This window comes from Sphaeramia orbicularis, chromosome 19, assembly GCF_902148855.1.
Source record: "Sphaeramia orbicularis chromosome 19, fSphaOr1.1, whole genome shotgun sequence".
NCBI classification, from domain to species: domain Eukaryota; kingdom Metazoa; phylum Chordata; class Actinopteri; order Kurtiformes; family Apogonidae; genus Sphaeramia; species Sphaeramia orbicularis.
The window spans coordinates 14,449,172-14,463,813 of NC_043975.1; the positions used below are offsets into that span (position 1 = coordinate 14,449,172).

The 14,642-nt window shown below is 39.1% G+C and overlaps 1 protein-coding gene across 5 annotated transcripts in view; it reads right to left on the reverse strand.

The window, feature by feature from the left end:
• Positions 1-14,642, reverse strand: part of kat6b (K(lysine) acetyltransferase 6B) — a 37,097-nt gene extending 22,455 nt beyond the window's left edge. Inside the window, exons 1-5 of one of the 5 annotated variants that reach the window (XM_030163326.1) lie at positions 14,362-14,642; positions 11,467-12,320; positions 4,342-4,450; positions 1,817-1,932; positions 489-570 (exon numbers count right to left, since the gene is read on the reverse strand). In XM_030163326.1, coding sequence (XP_030019186.1) covers positions 489-570; positions 1,817-1,932; positions 4,342-4,450; positions 11,467-12,084 — 925 coding nt within the window. In that variant the 5' untranslated portion in view covers positions 12,085-12,320; positions 14,362-14,642. Of the gene's footprint in view, positions 1-488; positions 571-1,816; positions 1,933-4,341; positions 4,451-11,466; positions 12,321-12,797; positions 12,822-12,912; positions 13,171-14,361 lie in introns of those variants that run through there. The other 4 variants (XM_030163325.1, XM_030163324.1, XM_030163329.1 and 1 more) reach the window with 4 other exon arrangements.

The window sequence follows — 14,642 nt, forward strand, 5'->3', positions numbered from 1 at the left end:
GAGGGCGTCCAAACACAGAGAGTACCGTTTGGGTTGGTTCATCAGTTCAGAGGACATACAGTACATTCATTTGAAACATTTCCTTTATACTGGCGAGACTCCCACCAGCTCACAATGACAATCAATTACTCAGCACAAAGCGAAAATCCATAAGAAAAACATTGGGTCAATTCACTGTCCAGTGAAATAGACTTTGTGTCAGCTTGTTGAGCAAAGCTATGTGACTTGTATGAATCGCCTGCCAAATGTCGTCCTGCAGTATGTGTACCATCATTACAAGCCTCGCTGTAGGGTCACTACTGTAATCCAGAGATAGCAAATCTCCCCGGGGATGCTGGAATAATATGATATGCATGCAAAGCTCCTAATAAGCCACCGCTGCCTCTCTGTGAGCTGAATGACAGCCCCAAACGGCCATCTACGAAGAAAAGGCTTTGAGTTGACAGCAGAGGCGGAAACAGAGCAGCCAGACAGTGTAAACACCTCACCTTTTGGCATTCTTGAAAGCGGCGGGTCGCAGCATTCCATGTGAAAGCCCCGATCGCATGAATCGCAGAACAGCATCTCGTCCTGAAAGGGAACAGCAGGCATGTGTAAGGGACGTCCCTGCTGCATACATGCAACAAACCTGCTGTCATTTAGAGTCGAGTCACTCAAAGTACGCCCAGTTGTGCACAAGAGAGGCTTTACAAACCAACAAATCCTCAGACAAATACAGAGGGCTCTACCTACAAACCAACATCAAACAACTTTATACTTCTACTCCACCACATTTCAGAGGGAAATTACATACTTTTTACTGCAATACATTTGTCTGACAGCTTTAGTTACTTTTCAGATTACAGTTTGTCAGAATTGATAGTGTTCTTGCTTCCTTGCTTGGGTGTGAATGGAGCTGCAAAACACCAACAGAACAGAAACATGTAAAGAGTGGCATATATTATGAATATCACTGGTATGTGGTTGGACGCCTTTTTTTTCCTTCCTCTATATGTTTTTTACATGTGAAATTGTTTATTACCCTGCCCCCTGAAGGCGAGGCAAGGGGTATTGTTTTTGGTTCGGTTTGTTTCTTTGTTTTTTTGTTTGTTAACACTTTAATAGCAAAACTATGGGTTGAATTCATACCAAATTGGGTTTATAGATTGCCAGTGACCTAGAATAGATATGATTACATTTTAGGAAAAGTAGGTCAAAGTTCAAATCTTTTACGAATTTTTAAAATCTTTTTTTTTTCTTTTTCCCATTTCCTTATAATGGCCAAAATTTGTCTATGCTGTCTATGTCTATGCTGACATCAGCACACGCATAGACATGATGACATCAGCTGGATCGATGCCAAAATAAGCTACAATACGTGTGCAGGGTGGGGTTTGTTGTGCCTGGCACTGCTTGTTTTATATGAAACTGCTTGAGGCACCATCTTTACAAGAACTTGTTCAACGAGGAGACTGTATGTCCAATGGACCTTGGCTAAATAAAGGATAAATCAGTAAAAGTTAGAGATGTGTGGTTCTCACAGGACAGCAGAACTACAAACATATAATGATCTTACAAAATATGATGCTTTGCTGTAGATTAAATTAACCAATAGATAATATGAAACCAAAAGCATCATAACATAATAGTAAACCACTAACTTTACTGTAAATTCACTGCTTTTACTTTTAACAGTGTAAGTATATTTTGCTGTTAAATACCTTTACTTAAGTGAGGTTTTGAATATGTAACTTTACCGTGTAACTTTTACTGGGGTAAGGGATGTAGATACTTATTCTATTAGTCATTAAAAGTACCTGTGTAACATCATACTTACTGCATTTTTCCCCTGTATTCGACAGGAGCTGCAGGTTTTGCATTCAATACACTGCCACCGTAATCTCTTCACATTTGATGTTAACTCCGGGGAGAACTTCAGACATGATGGATGCCCTTCAGAGGTAAAATGCATATTAGTATGACACAGTTTTACCAGTAACAATGAGTCAGCTTTCTACTTATTTACACAAGAAGGTTAAATATTAACATTCTGCATCATCAGAAACAATGGTAGGCCTGTGTGTCCACAACCCTTTTTTCCACCCTCGACATCACAACTTGTGTCTAAAAACAGTATGATCAAACATCTGAGCAGCTAATTACAGATAATTTGATCTTAATGAGGCAGAAACGGTAGCGGCACTCATTCTAATGGAAGCCGATCCATGAAAGTCATGTAAAAGCTTGCCTTCTCCCTCACCCGACTCCCTCTCATGGTTGTAAAACAGCTGTTTTACAGTGAGAGCACAATTTGTGTACACTATGAGCGGTTAATGAAAACCACCTCGACGCTACTTAGTCAAATTTGAGCTATAAAAATGTCACCAGGAGAACAATTCCTTACGGCATTTAAAATAATTGTTCAAACATAAATGACTCCTTGGCAGAGGTAATTTTATGGCGGGTTAGCAGTTTTGTCTGGAACAAAAGAACAGTAAAGGAAATGCCACCATTCTGAAACGGGAAAAGGGTTGATCTTTGATCTGCTGAGCCTTGTGTGCTCTATAAGAGGAATCTGAATCGAGAGAAAATGACTTGGGTGATTTCAGATTCTAATGGCCACTTATGGAGCATCTGCCCTTCTTTATCCCACTGTGGGTTGCAAGCAATTTGGATCCCTACAGTCACTCAATTTCAGCGTTGTTCTTCCAATAAATCCCACAGAGGGGAGTGAAAAATACAGAGCAAGAGCATGATTATCAGCTAAATAATGCTGGGAACTGCTGCTAACAGAGCTGAGGGACATGATGAGATATATAAACAGAGAAAATATATTTTTCTGTTCTGCTTTTATCAAAGCAACAATCTGTTTTTCAGGCCATTGCATGCAGTACTGCAGTTCCAGAAGACATCATTTTACCGCTACACTCCAAAAGATAAAAAGTAACTTCAGCTTGACCACCCAACCTTCATAAACTTCACTTGTAATTTTAGTAGTACTTAATCATACCTTGCCTGTTTTTTGACCTTTTATTATATTACGTTATCATGTTTAATTGACTTTTGTGATTTTGATTTTGCTTTTCATGTCATACGTTATTACTGCTGCACACCCAGTTGCCCCTCTGGGGACAAATAAAGTCCTCCTTGACTTAGGTTGATTATTGGATTCACATTGTGATGAAGTATCTTTATGTCGGGCATTTCATCCCTAGATTACCCAAAAGAGATATTCCTGTCTGCTGTATATCTTTGTAACCTGAATTTATGGAAACCTCTCATAAGATATATCAATATTACTAAATAAATGTACCTATATTGCACTATGACAGTGGAGTTTATCCTAATCACCCTGTCCAGGCTGGAACAGGGAGTATATATATCAAAATAAAGCATGTGCAATTATGAATTTGTCAAGCTTTCAACATATTTATCAATACTTTTATGTCAGTGTATCAATCCTATTAATGTTTCTGTTAACTGATGGTCCATAGTGAGCAGTTTGAGAGTAACTTAAATCAGGCGTTTCATTTGCTCATTCAATCCAAAAACAGACATTTCTGCTGGGCTACTTTATCGTTTCTAAACTGATTTACCTAAAAATATACTTAAACATAATTCCTTGTGGTATCACGAAAGGTACAATGTTGATACAGCCATATAGTTTCTGAAACTGCAAAAGTATTTCCATCTTTCACTGGAATTACACTGGCTGGTTTGACTGTGTCACTGTTTATGACTACAAACCAACTGTAATAAACAGCAGATACAGTTAAACCTCCCCTTGAATCTGTTGCTGAATCTGGCTTTTTTTATTTCATTATGAATAAAGCTGATACTGAAAAATGCAACTATTAAATGTACAATTTATGGCTATAAATCTTTGTACTATGTCTTATTTTCTACTAAACGCATGCATGTGTTCTGATTTATTCTTTATTGTTGTTATTGTTTTGACGGGTGCTTCATTTTCAGTGTTATGTTACAATCTTATTTTAGCCTGAGGAGCCTAAATATCAAGATTCTAGATGTGTTTATTGTTGTAAGGGAGAAATGTTATTATTATTACTATTTTCTTTTAGAGTCTTGTGTTAAGAAGCATATTATAGTACAGGGATAGGATCATTAAAAAAAACCTGTCCAGGGTGGTGTAATGTGGTATGAAACACTTACTGTATTAACCAGCTGTTAGATGACTTCGTATGTAATTAAATACTTGCTGTATCTTGATATAATCACAGACGCCTATTGTTTCACACTGTTGCAGTGAAGAGCCTCTGAGCACTGCTGCCATGCTGTGTTTTGCCCACACTACAGCGCATTATGACTCAGGAGAACATCCAATAACTGCAGATGACTTACCACTGCTCCCACAGTCGGCACAGGACAGCAGCTCTTCTGGTCGCTTGTCCCGATTCGACTCTTTCGTTCCAAGACAGAAACTGCATATTGGGATGGGGTCAACCCGGAGCTGGGCAGGGGATACAAACAAAGGCAAAACTGTTTAAGACACAGAAAACGAGGCAGAGTCTGTATGTTGAGACTAAAAGCTGGTTTGTCCTCAGACATTTTGTCTTGTCAGAGACACAACTGGGGAAGAAAGACATAAAACCTAAGTGAAAAAACAGACACAAATATGTGAACTAGTATAATAAATGAATACAGACTCAAACTGAATAATAAATGCATCTCATTCTCCAAGATCCACCTCCTTTATCCATTACATCTGAATGGGTAAGTGATCTTAGTAATCATAGTTTAAGGGCTTAATCCAATTCTTACAGCTTGCACTCCAGTCTGAAAGGATTAACCAGCATGTAATCAAATTACCTCAATAATAAAACATGCTCTCATTGTTGCTGCAGCAATGATCCACTGTAAATGTTGCAATCCTCAGAACAAACACTCATTTAAGGGCTTAGAGTTAAGTTCAGAAGAAGTAAAATATGAGCTCAAGGTTTAAGAGGATTTCCCCATTGATCAGTCGGAACAAAGAGCGGCTGACTTCACAGAGGAAATCGAGGAAGACTTTACATTTCATCTCTTTAAAACCGAACCAATCTACGGCTGGAATCACCATGAGACCCAAATCAGGCTTCAAGAAAAAGATTCTACCTTTAAATTTAATTTTACATTAAATACCTTGTATCATGAATATATATAAAACTGGGAGAGAGAATCAGATCTGGAGATATGTGACTGGAATGATATTAGGGAAGGCCAGGCTAAGAACTTGAGATCCTGGAGAGAGTTCTGCTGAAAGAACATAATACGATACTTTCTGACTCCAAAACTGAAATTTATACAGCGGGGTTTTCAGGGACAGGGTGAATGTTGCAGGCAGTGTGCTAAATCAGTGAAGGACCATTTTCATGCCGTTTGGACTTTCCATTAAATTTCTCCATTCTGGATAGAGTTTGATAAAGTAATAAGGAGCAGAGATATATTGCTCTGGGTTTGGAATGTCATGTCAACATAATTGTTTGTCGATTACGTAAACATGATCATTTCTGTCAGTGCATCAGAGTGTTTATGTTCATCCCAGTTATGGCAGCTCCAGCTCCAGAGTTAACTGAAAATAAGACTGTATCCCAAAAAGCTCGGAGCACACCATCAAAGTATTAGAATTAATAAAACAGAGACATAAAAACATAGTGCTCTTCATGCTTTGTTAAACAGACCTGGCCTAAAACAAGAACTCAGTCTAGTGCCGGATGTGTTAGCACTGCTTTTGGTCACATTCTAAATATGTAAGATTAGGTTTTTTTGTTTACATGTAGCCTATATAGGTTTTTAAATCTAAACAACACAGATTTCTATTGATAAAACTATGCTTTAAGTGGATGTGAGAAACCTTTTGCAGATAAATAATACAAGTGCATTTCCAATTACAATCTGCACTGCACATTCAAGTAAATCATAATAAACTACGGTAATTAGTATCAGAATATAGTTATAATGGTGGTATAGTAAGTACCAGATCAGTTCTCAGACACACAAAGCCTGGGAATTAGCATCAGTCACTTAATTTTTTTATGTTGGGACTTTATTTTCGCTGTTTTATGAGAAAAAGCTTGAATCATCGATCGATTCATTGCAGAATCATTTTGTCTTCAAGGCTATACCCTGATCAATATACAAAATACTGGAATAAACTGAGTGGATGCTCCATGATGAACATCCAAAATCCATAAAAATCTATGGAATGTAAACTACTGTTTAACTGAAAAACCTTGTTCTATACTGCTGTGTAGCCCGTATCAACCCATATTTATTACATAAAAGGTCAATATAATAATAAAAAAAAGTCATGTCCTTATGCAAGTAAATCTCAAGAGAAGCATCAATCGAAGTTCCTATGGAAAAATACGACTCGGGGTGTGATCATAAATAAGCCTCCTCATCATCAGTTTACACACTACAGCCTCGTCAATTGACTGGGGCATTGAAGGGCACTCCAGGGATACACGTAATTAGTTCCTAGTTTCTATGACGCACATCAGCATCCTGACCTCAACCAAATTTACACCCTCCAAATCTCCACAGGTCCTGACCCGCAGCCAAATTAGGAGAGAGTTTTGTTTATTTTTCACCCACCGATAGTGGTTACACAACAAGAGCATCTTTTTAACCTGTTACAACATCCAAATGAACCCCAAGGGGGAATGTACAGAGAATGCAGAGGGATTGCACTCATTGTTCCTGGCTGTTGTATCAATTAACTGTTGAGGAAAAGCAGTTTACTGCCACGTCAATGATTGCTCTATTTTCCAACCTGCCAGGTCAATATTTGAAAGCAGGCACAGGCATTAGAGCTGACTGCTGCTCAAACAGATGTGATTATGAACCTGAGAAATGCTACTGTGTGAGCAGGATTCAACCACAATCATTAGCTGCGTTAACACGGACCCAGACGTCATGCTAATAACCAGAATAACAGCTTAATCAGAATAAAAATGCCTCAGGTAACCACCTCATTCAGAGGAGACCGATCTCATCAAAGGGAATTGTCAGTTGGGTTGAGAGGGGTCATGTAAACCTTTGATACACCCTTCAATGAAGAAACATTAATAACCATGTAAATTCTTACTCCAAAAGCTTCTCTCAAGTTGGAATAAATCTGTTCTTTCTGTTCATGTTTGCCCCATGTCAGGGTAACATGAGGGGGCGTGACAAGTTTCAGGAGGGACACAAATATGGGGGTAGGAAACAAAACTGAACTGAGGCTAATTCAATGACTTTGTTGGAAACTTTGACGGCTTCAAGGAACCACCCACTGTCAAAAACTGATGAATGAATGATAAATAAAGTGAAACCACTGAAACATCCACCAGAAGCTGAGAGAGTAAAAACTTTCTGTATTACATTTCTGGCAGTTTAAATGTTTCACAGCAGGTGGAACCATTGTGCATATGTCATAAACTCTACTCTTTGGAAATTCCTGTTCTTATTTAGCTTCATTGAAAACCATACATTAGATTTGTTTATCAGAACGATTTCAATTGAGTTGAAGAATCACTGTCCATGCAACCCCACAGCAAGTGAGTTTGTTTAGGAAAAGTCAAAATCCTAAAAACTTCCTGTTGCAGTGACATATTTGAGCTGTTAGTGATGCCCCACAATCCAATGTGTCTAAATTTACTCGAAATGGACAAGGGGTGGTATGATTGTCTAATATTTTATATCTTATTTCCCAGTTCTTGAAACTGTCTTGAATTCTGTCCGACAGATGTTTCTTCATTTTAATCCAGCATTACTGGGTTCAAATTTAAAAACAGTCTTCCTGAATTAGAGTTTTAAATATTGTACGACCAGAGCGAATCGGTTATTTGATTGGCAGAGACTTATTCAATAAAACATGCGAGTTCTTTATCAGAAAATACCAAATATTTGTTTATTCCAGTTTCCTTAATATGAAGATTTAATATCTTTGAGTTTAGGCCTGAAAACGCACCCTGAAGACATCGCCATGGGATGTGAGAGATTGTGTAATTACTGCTGAATATCTTTTGGTTTGGGACTGTTTTGAGGGCAAACAGCATGTTTCACTGCCTTCTGCTGCTTTATAGACAAATAATTAATCCAATAATCAAATAATCCAAAAATGATACCCAGATTAATCAGAATGTAAACATTCCTCAGTTACCGCCCTGCAAATAACCTCACTGTTTTGCTAATTAGACTAAACAAAGCCTGCCAACAAAAGGCTCATCGGAGTTCAGATCAGTCTCTGCAGCAGAGATAAATGTTAGCTTTTGTCCTTGATCATGAGCCACTGCACTTTATCTTCACAAAAAGATACAGCCAAAGGCATCTGAAGACAAGGCCTCAGTGTCATGATTACTTTAGAATTATGACTTCCTGGTTAAAAACAAAAAGTGCATGTGTCATCTCTAATGTGATTTTGCCTGCAGAGACATACTGAAAACACTGAGTAAACATCCATCTCAGTGATTTAAGCTTTTAAAATAATAGAACTGCCGAGAAAATGGATGTTAAGAGCTCAAAATTAAGAAGACGTTGGTGCTAATGTGCAGTCTGTGCATATTACTGATGAAAAGCTCAGTTTTCCTTTTTAATAATAAGTTCATAGCATGATCTTCACTGAATGTGCTATGAAGTCTAATCCAGGAGCAACCGGAGAATTAATTTCCACAAGGAATATTCTCAAGCCGGGTGATTAAACCAAAAAAATGAGAAAATAGAGGAACAAACACAGCTGAAGAGATGCTGATGATTTACTCTGGGATTCTAAATTAAGTACATTACAGGAAATTATGCTGCTTCAAAAGAGCATGCTGTCCTGAGTGAGGGGGTGGGGTCCTATTAGAGCACTGCTGGTGGAGAGAAAGAGCTCAAGTGGTTGCATAACACAGCATGAAAAAAAAAAAAGTCTCATTCCTTGCCTTTGTTCCTGCCAGAGTCTCTTCAGAATCTAATAAACTCAAAACCAACACTGCTCTTTTTTTTTTTAAGTATCTCTTATTCTCAACACACACACTCATGTAGAGACGTCTCATGCTTTGAAGTGAACCGTAAACCTGAACCGGGGCTAGGTTGATGTCATCAGGCCGGGAGCAATAGGTTGAAATGTTCCAAATGGAAAACAGCAGGCCGTTCCTCCTCAGCTATGAGAACCATCACAGGACACTGCGTCTCTAAACACTTCTCAGTTTCACTTTTGGCCTGACCACAGACACAGTCACAGTTGTGGCTGCAGCATCAAGGTGTCACTTCCTGATTATTCACTGTGAAACTGCTGGGTGACAGCTCTATAGCCTGATGCTGCTCGCCACTTCTGCTGCACAACTTATGCATAAGCTATTAGACCTCACCGCACTTCATCTTGATAAGCCATCTGCAAAAAAGACCTCACAACAAACTACCTAAATGACTGCGCGCTGCTCTTTATAGCTACAATACAAATCTGCCTTTCACACAACACTTTCCTGCTCTTGACGGCGCCTTTAAATTGCAAAGAAAGTACAAAAGTGCTGTCATTTTACAGACATTCAACCACTGTATGTGTTAAAGCTAAGCACCAGTAATAGAGACAGAATCTCTGTGAACTATAAGCCACCTCTGAAGAGCCAAAAGTAGCTGAAAACAATGCAACCTGGAAGTTTGTGTGTAGGGTTTTATTTCCTCTCTGGGGCATCTCAGTTTACACAAAAGGTCACAACGTAATCTCAAGAAATTCTGCTTTACCACAAATATTTCACCTCCCATTTCTCAGGTCCACTAGTAAACACTAGTTTGTCCCTTGCCCTTATAAATTAGCAGTAATATACCCAAATTCTGTTCACTAATGCTTCACAACTCACAAGACAGCCAGTCACATCCTTTAAGGTCATTAGGGTAGAGTTACATAACCTGTGGGAAGCCTACAGCAGACTGCCTACCACACACTGTCAGCATGACTTTCTGATTATCCAAGCTCTCTTATTATGGAGGCCAACAGCAGCACAGACCCAAAGGGATGGACTCTAGATGGCGTTACTTCTGACTGGAGTCACACCAACCACAAAAGTCAAGTTATTACAGAGTATGTTTGGCTCAGCAGTGGCTCAGAACCTCAACATTTCTCCTGCATGTTTGTATCCTAAAATCAGGCTTTAAAGTGACTGGACAATCTCATAATAAAACCCTTTAATTATCAATACAGAAAGATTTGCAAATCCCATGTAACATTACATCAGATCAGTGGAACATAAAGTAAGGCATTTTTAAAACTTGATGCAGTTTTATACCTTTACTCCACAACATCTCAGAGACAAATGTTTTTTTTACACTACTATGTTTGTTTGACAGCCTTGGTTACTTTTCAATATAACACGTTTTTAAATTCCTACACTTTGTTGGTGATAAAACAAGTGGTTACCTTTTTGGCATCTGACATCTTACAAAAAGTCAGCTTCAGATTTCAGATGTTCGTGTGTTGTTAGCAGCTCTACAAAATAGTGATATTTTTTCCGTCTAAAGCTCTCACAGTTACATCCAAGGCATCAAATGTCAGCAAAAATCAAAGATTAGATAAAAAGTCCAACAACTAAAAACAGATTTGTGTATCAGACCTTTGTTTTTTCTTTCTTCTCCCATTAATCATGTCATGAGCTGCAGATTCATGTTGTGTCACTGTGTATAAAACTGGAAATAAATAGTTCAGACTAGTTTTACCTCCAGCTGCTACAACAGTAACATGCAGTGACAACACTGATGCTTCTCTGCTAATAATCTCATTGTGTCATATGTAATAATACATCAGCCAGAGGGATCACTTTCACAATTTGCTGCTAATATTTGCACTTTTACTCAAGTCTATTCATGCAGGACTCCAACTTCTTATAGAGCATTTTTACACTGCTGTAATAGTACTTTTACTTAAGTAAAGGTACAGAATACTCCTTAGACAACTGCATCAGATAAAAGTCTATGAGAAAAAGAGGAAGTTTCATGCTAGTATGGAAGAACTAGCTACATGTATCACAGTGTATGATTAAAGTAGCAGCAGATTAATTTAATGATAATCAGTTGACCTACTAATTGTTTCCATTCGACCTATTGCACTTTGCTAAATCTTAAGGGATTTTCTTCTGAGTCTATTATAAAATCAAGTTCTCCTCATGGTTCACATAGAAACCACTAAGAGAATTGTTCACTCTGATTAAAGTTTCAGTAAAATCATCTCAGTATGCTGTGGTTTATTTTGATTTTCACTGAAGTTATCCCTGCAAACAACCAGTGGCTGATTATTGACTATTTACAAGAAGTGTCATTTTCTATTAATGTTGTTTAATACTTTAATTCTGATGCCTTAAGAAAAAGATGTACCATGTTGAGCCCCCACTGAGCCAAAACCTGGAAGTTTATCACACTGAAAAATTGTTTACTCCTTTAATTCAATAATTCACAGATTCCTGCAACAACAGCAAGGTGGTGTATACATCACATGACGTTGTAAGGAAGCAGAGTCCGAGGTGTGTGTACCTGGTCTCGCTCATGGGGGAGGAGTGTCACCGATGACAGGACCAAGGGGGAAGCGCTTGGACACCTGGAGCCCCTTCCCTCAGCGCCGCCATGGCTGAGCTTATAGCGTGGGCCGTTTTTTAACAACCTGCCGTTGTTAACAGACCGCTTTGCCGCCAGCCGTAACCTCTGCCTGAAAGCAGGGTTATCAACAATGTTTGAGAGGTCATCCTGGTTCCTCAGGTACCTCTCGATGTTCTTCAGAGAGGAGCCATGGGTATCATCCAGGCCCTCGATGGCCCTCCTAAGTATTTTATTCCAATCAATATGACGCAGATCACTTGAATTCCATATAGATTCCTTAGATGGCACGGGCACATTTGCAGGCGGGATTGATCCAACTCTCCCTGGGTTCCCTGGGTCCTTATAGGAGGCGCTCCCCTTATTTGTAACCTTGAGAATAGAGCCATCATGAACACTTAATTCCAACTGCTCAAGGACGGTCTTCTTGTCCAGTCCATGCGACGTGGCCACCGCATGACAGATTCTCTCCTCCGAAGGCCTCTGCTTTTGCCTTTTGATTTTCTGTATTGCTTCAAGAATCCACTCCGTGTACAGAGGGTTTGCAAGTTTTACCATGGTTAAACAATTACACTCGCAAAAATGTGATCCATACAGATTCCCCCTTTCTGCTGATGAAAACTAGGTACATCCACATCCTTGATAAGGTCAAAAAGTTATGCTCCAAGCCAGCATCCACATATTTTGTCTCAATCCTGGGTTATCTGTTGTTGAACTCGAGGAAAAGTTGGCACTAGTAAATTCCACAAAGGTAGAGAGCAGCTGACCTTTAGTGACTCAATCCCAGATCAAATCTAAAAGGGAAAAAGGAATAACAGTTACTTATTACAGCTGGTGACTTCCTCCTATTCATGTTTTATAAACTAGCTCACAGTATGCTGGATATAAAAGGCGTAGCTGCAGGAATGCAGGACCTTTAAGATGTGCTAAAACATGAGATACAGATGGATATAAACAGATGCAGGAGCTGTCATGGCTGCTAAAGAAATTAAAGTGACTTAATCCACAGTCTGACACCATAATCCACAGACCAAACCAGATGTCCATTTCAAAGAGGCTGTTTTTGTAAAAGTAATATGACAGGTAACTGGAAACTTCTAGTAAGTTACATAAAAGTATCAACACACTTTTTTCTGTTTTTTTTTTTTTTTTTTTACACTAAAACACACCGCGAAGTAAATATCACATTTTACACGTAAAATCCAAAATGTCAACGTAACATTTCAACGTTAAAAAAAACGACTTAAAAGCGTTAAAAATGCCAGCCATACGTAAAGTTTAACCGTTACTCGCCCTCCCCGCACGCGACTTTTGACAGCTCGCGACGTCCGCGGCGACAAACTGATCAGCGCGAGCCGTAATGACAGATCTATAATCGATGCTTACTTCCTGACAGCCGCCGTTACACGTCTGAGACACGGCTGCAAACCACTACCGAGGCGTTTAGAGGAGGAAGAAACCGGTAATAAGTACGTAACAAACCCGGAGTTGTGTTCCGCCGAGTTGAGCAGATAAATGACAGCGTTGCCAGCATTACTGATGTCACCTAAACAGTCGCCATTTTGTTACAATGTTGTAGTTTACATGAATCCGACATGACGCTGATTACAATCCAATGGAGTCTCATTAAACCTTACCTACACTAATGCGCCCTCCCTAGCAACTTCAATATTGGCTGTAAAGACAAGATCCGATTTCTGGTTTGATAAAGCACATGTCAATCTTTATGTATGAGCTCACTCTAAGAGGCTCGGCACTGGCTGTATGATCTGTCACTTCACTCAATTGACCCGCCTCTTAAGGTGCCTTCGGTGATGAATTGATATCATTTACCACCAACACTCATAATATCTCGACTTTCACCACTTTACACGTTCGGAGATTTTTAATAACTTGTTTTAAACCCTAAAACAAACACGAATCAGGTCGGAATTAATTATCACGGTTAATTTTTTAACCTCATTTGCAAAGCGTTTAACACCGGCCCACCTTTACGCATATTCCTCCTTGAAACAGTTGGTTACACTTGAAAGTGATTTGGATCATTTTAGACTTTAATTGGCTGTTGGTTAAATCTATCATTTGTTTGCATAAAACCTGCAAAGGCTGAGCGCTGATTTAAAGCGGACACGTTTCTTTATTATTTTATTTATTTTACATTTCAGGTAGCATATTCAAAGCAAAGACTCCTGCAGGCTGGAGGGAAAAAAAAATGTGCAAAAGCATATATCGCGTTTTTTCCCACCTCTGTCTTCTTTATCTAGCTCCTTTTTTATTATTCCCCCCAAAGCGCAGACAATTCTCCTGATATTTAACATGTAAACTATAACAAACCGATGGTGTTAGACGAATGTAACATGCAGAAAAAAGTAGGTTTTCTGTTCGCTCCGTGTCTGCCAGCGAAAATTATTAACGTCCTGTGTTGCGCTGTGCAATGATGGCATGACCTCTTTATCACCATTAACTATCAAATATCTCCAATGAGGAGAAATAGTGAGACCCTGAGGGGAAAAAAGACGTTCAGGGGGGAATACAAGTTAACACGACTGCTGGGAGAGTAGCTCCTTCATCACTGCTTCTCAATTATGTATCGCTGGTTTCTTTTAGCTCCCATTTCTCAGCTCAGCTCCGGTTTTTTCCATATTATATTATTAGGAAATGATACACGACACGCAGCCCGCTTGGGTTTTGCGCACCGTTTTCTTAAATAAACTGCATGCAAAGGGCAAATATGCAAGTCAAAATTAAAAAAAAAAAAAAAAAAAAAAAAAAGAAGGAAAAGAAAGAAAAGAAAAGAGGGCACATGCTATGGTAAATATTTGCTGGTAGTTTTACCTCTTCAAGTTTTCCCCCCCTCGGATACTCCTCTTCATTATCGTCGATGGATAAATGTGCGGCGACATATCCGTGCGTTTTCGTGGGATTTGATGTCTTAGAATAAAACCAGGGCTGAAAAGCTTGCGCCGAGACATGGAGAGGACCTGATAACAACTAATTGAAAGGTTAATCTACATAGCAGCCTGTGACAAAGTGGTACCCTCCCCCTTCTTCTTCTTCTTCCACACTGTAGACATCCCTACTTCAGTGTAGTGGAGCGGACCGTCGCCCCTTTAGTG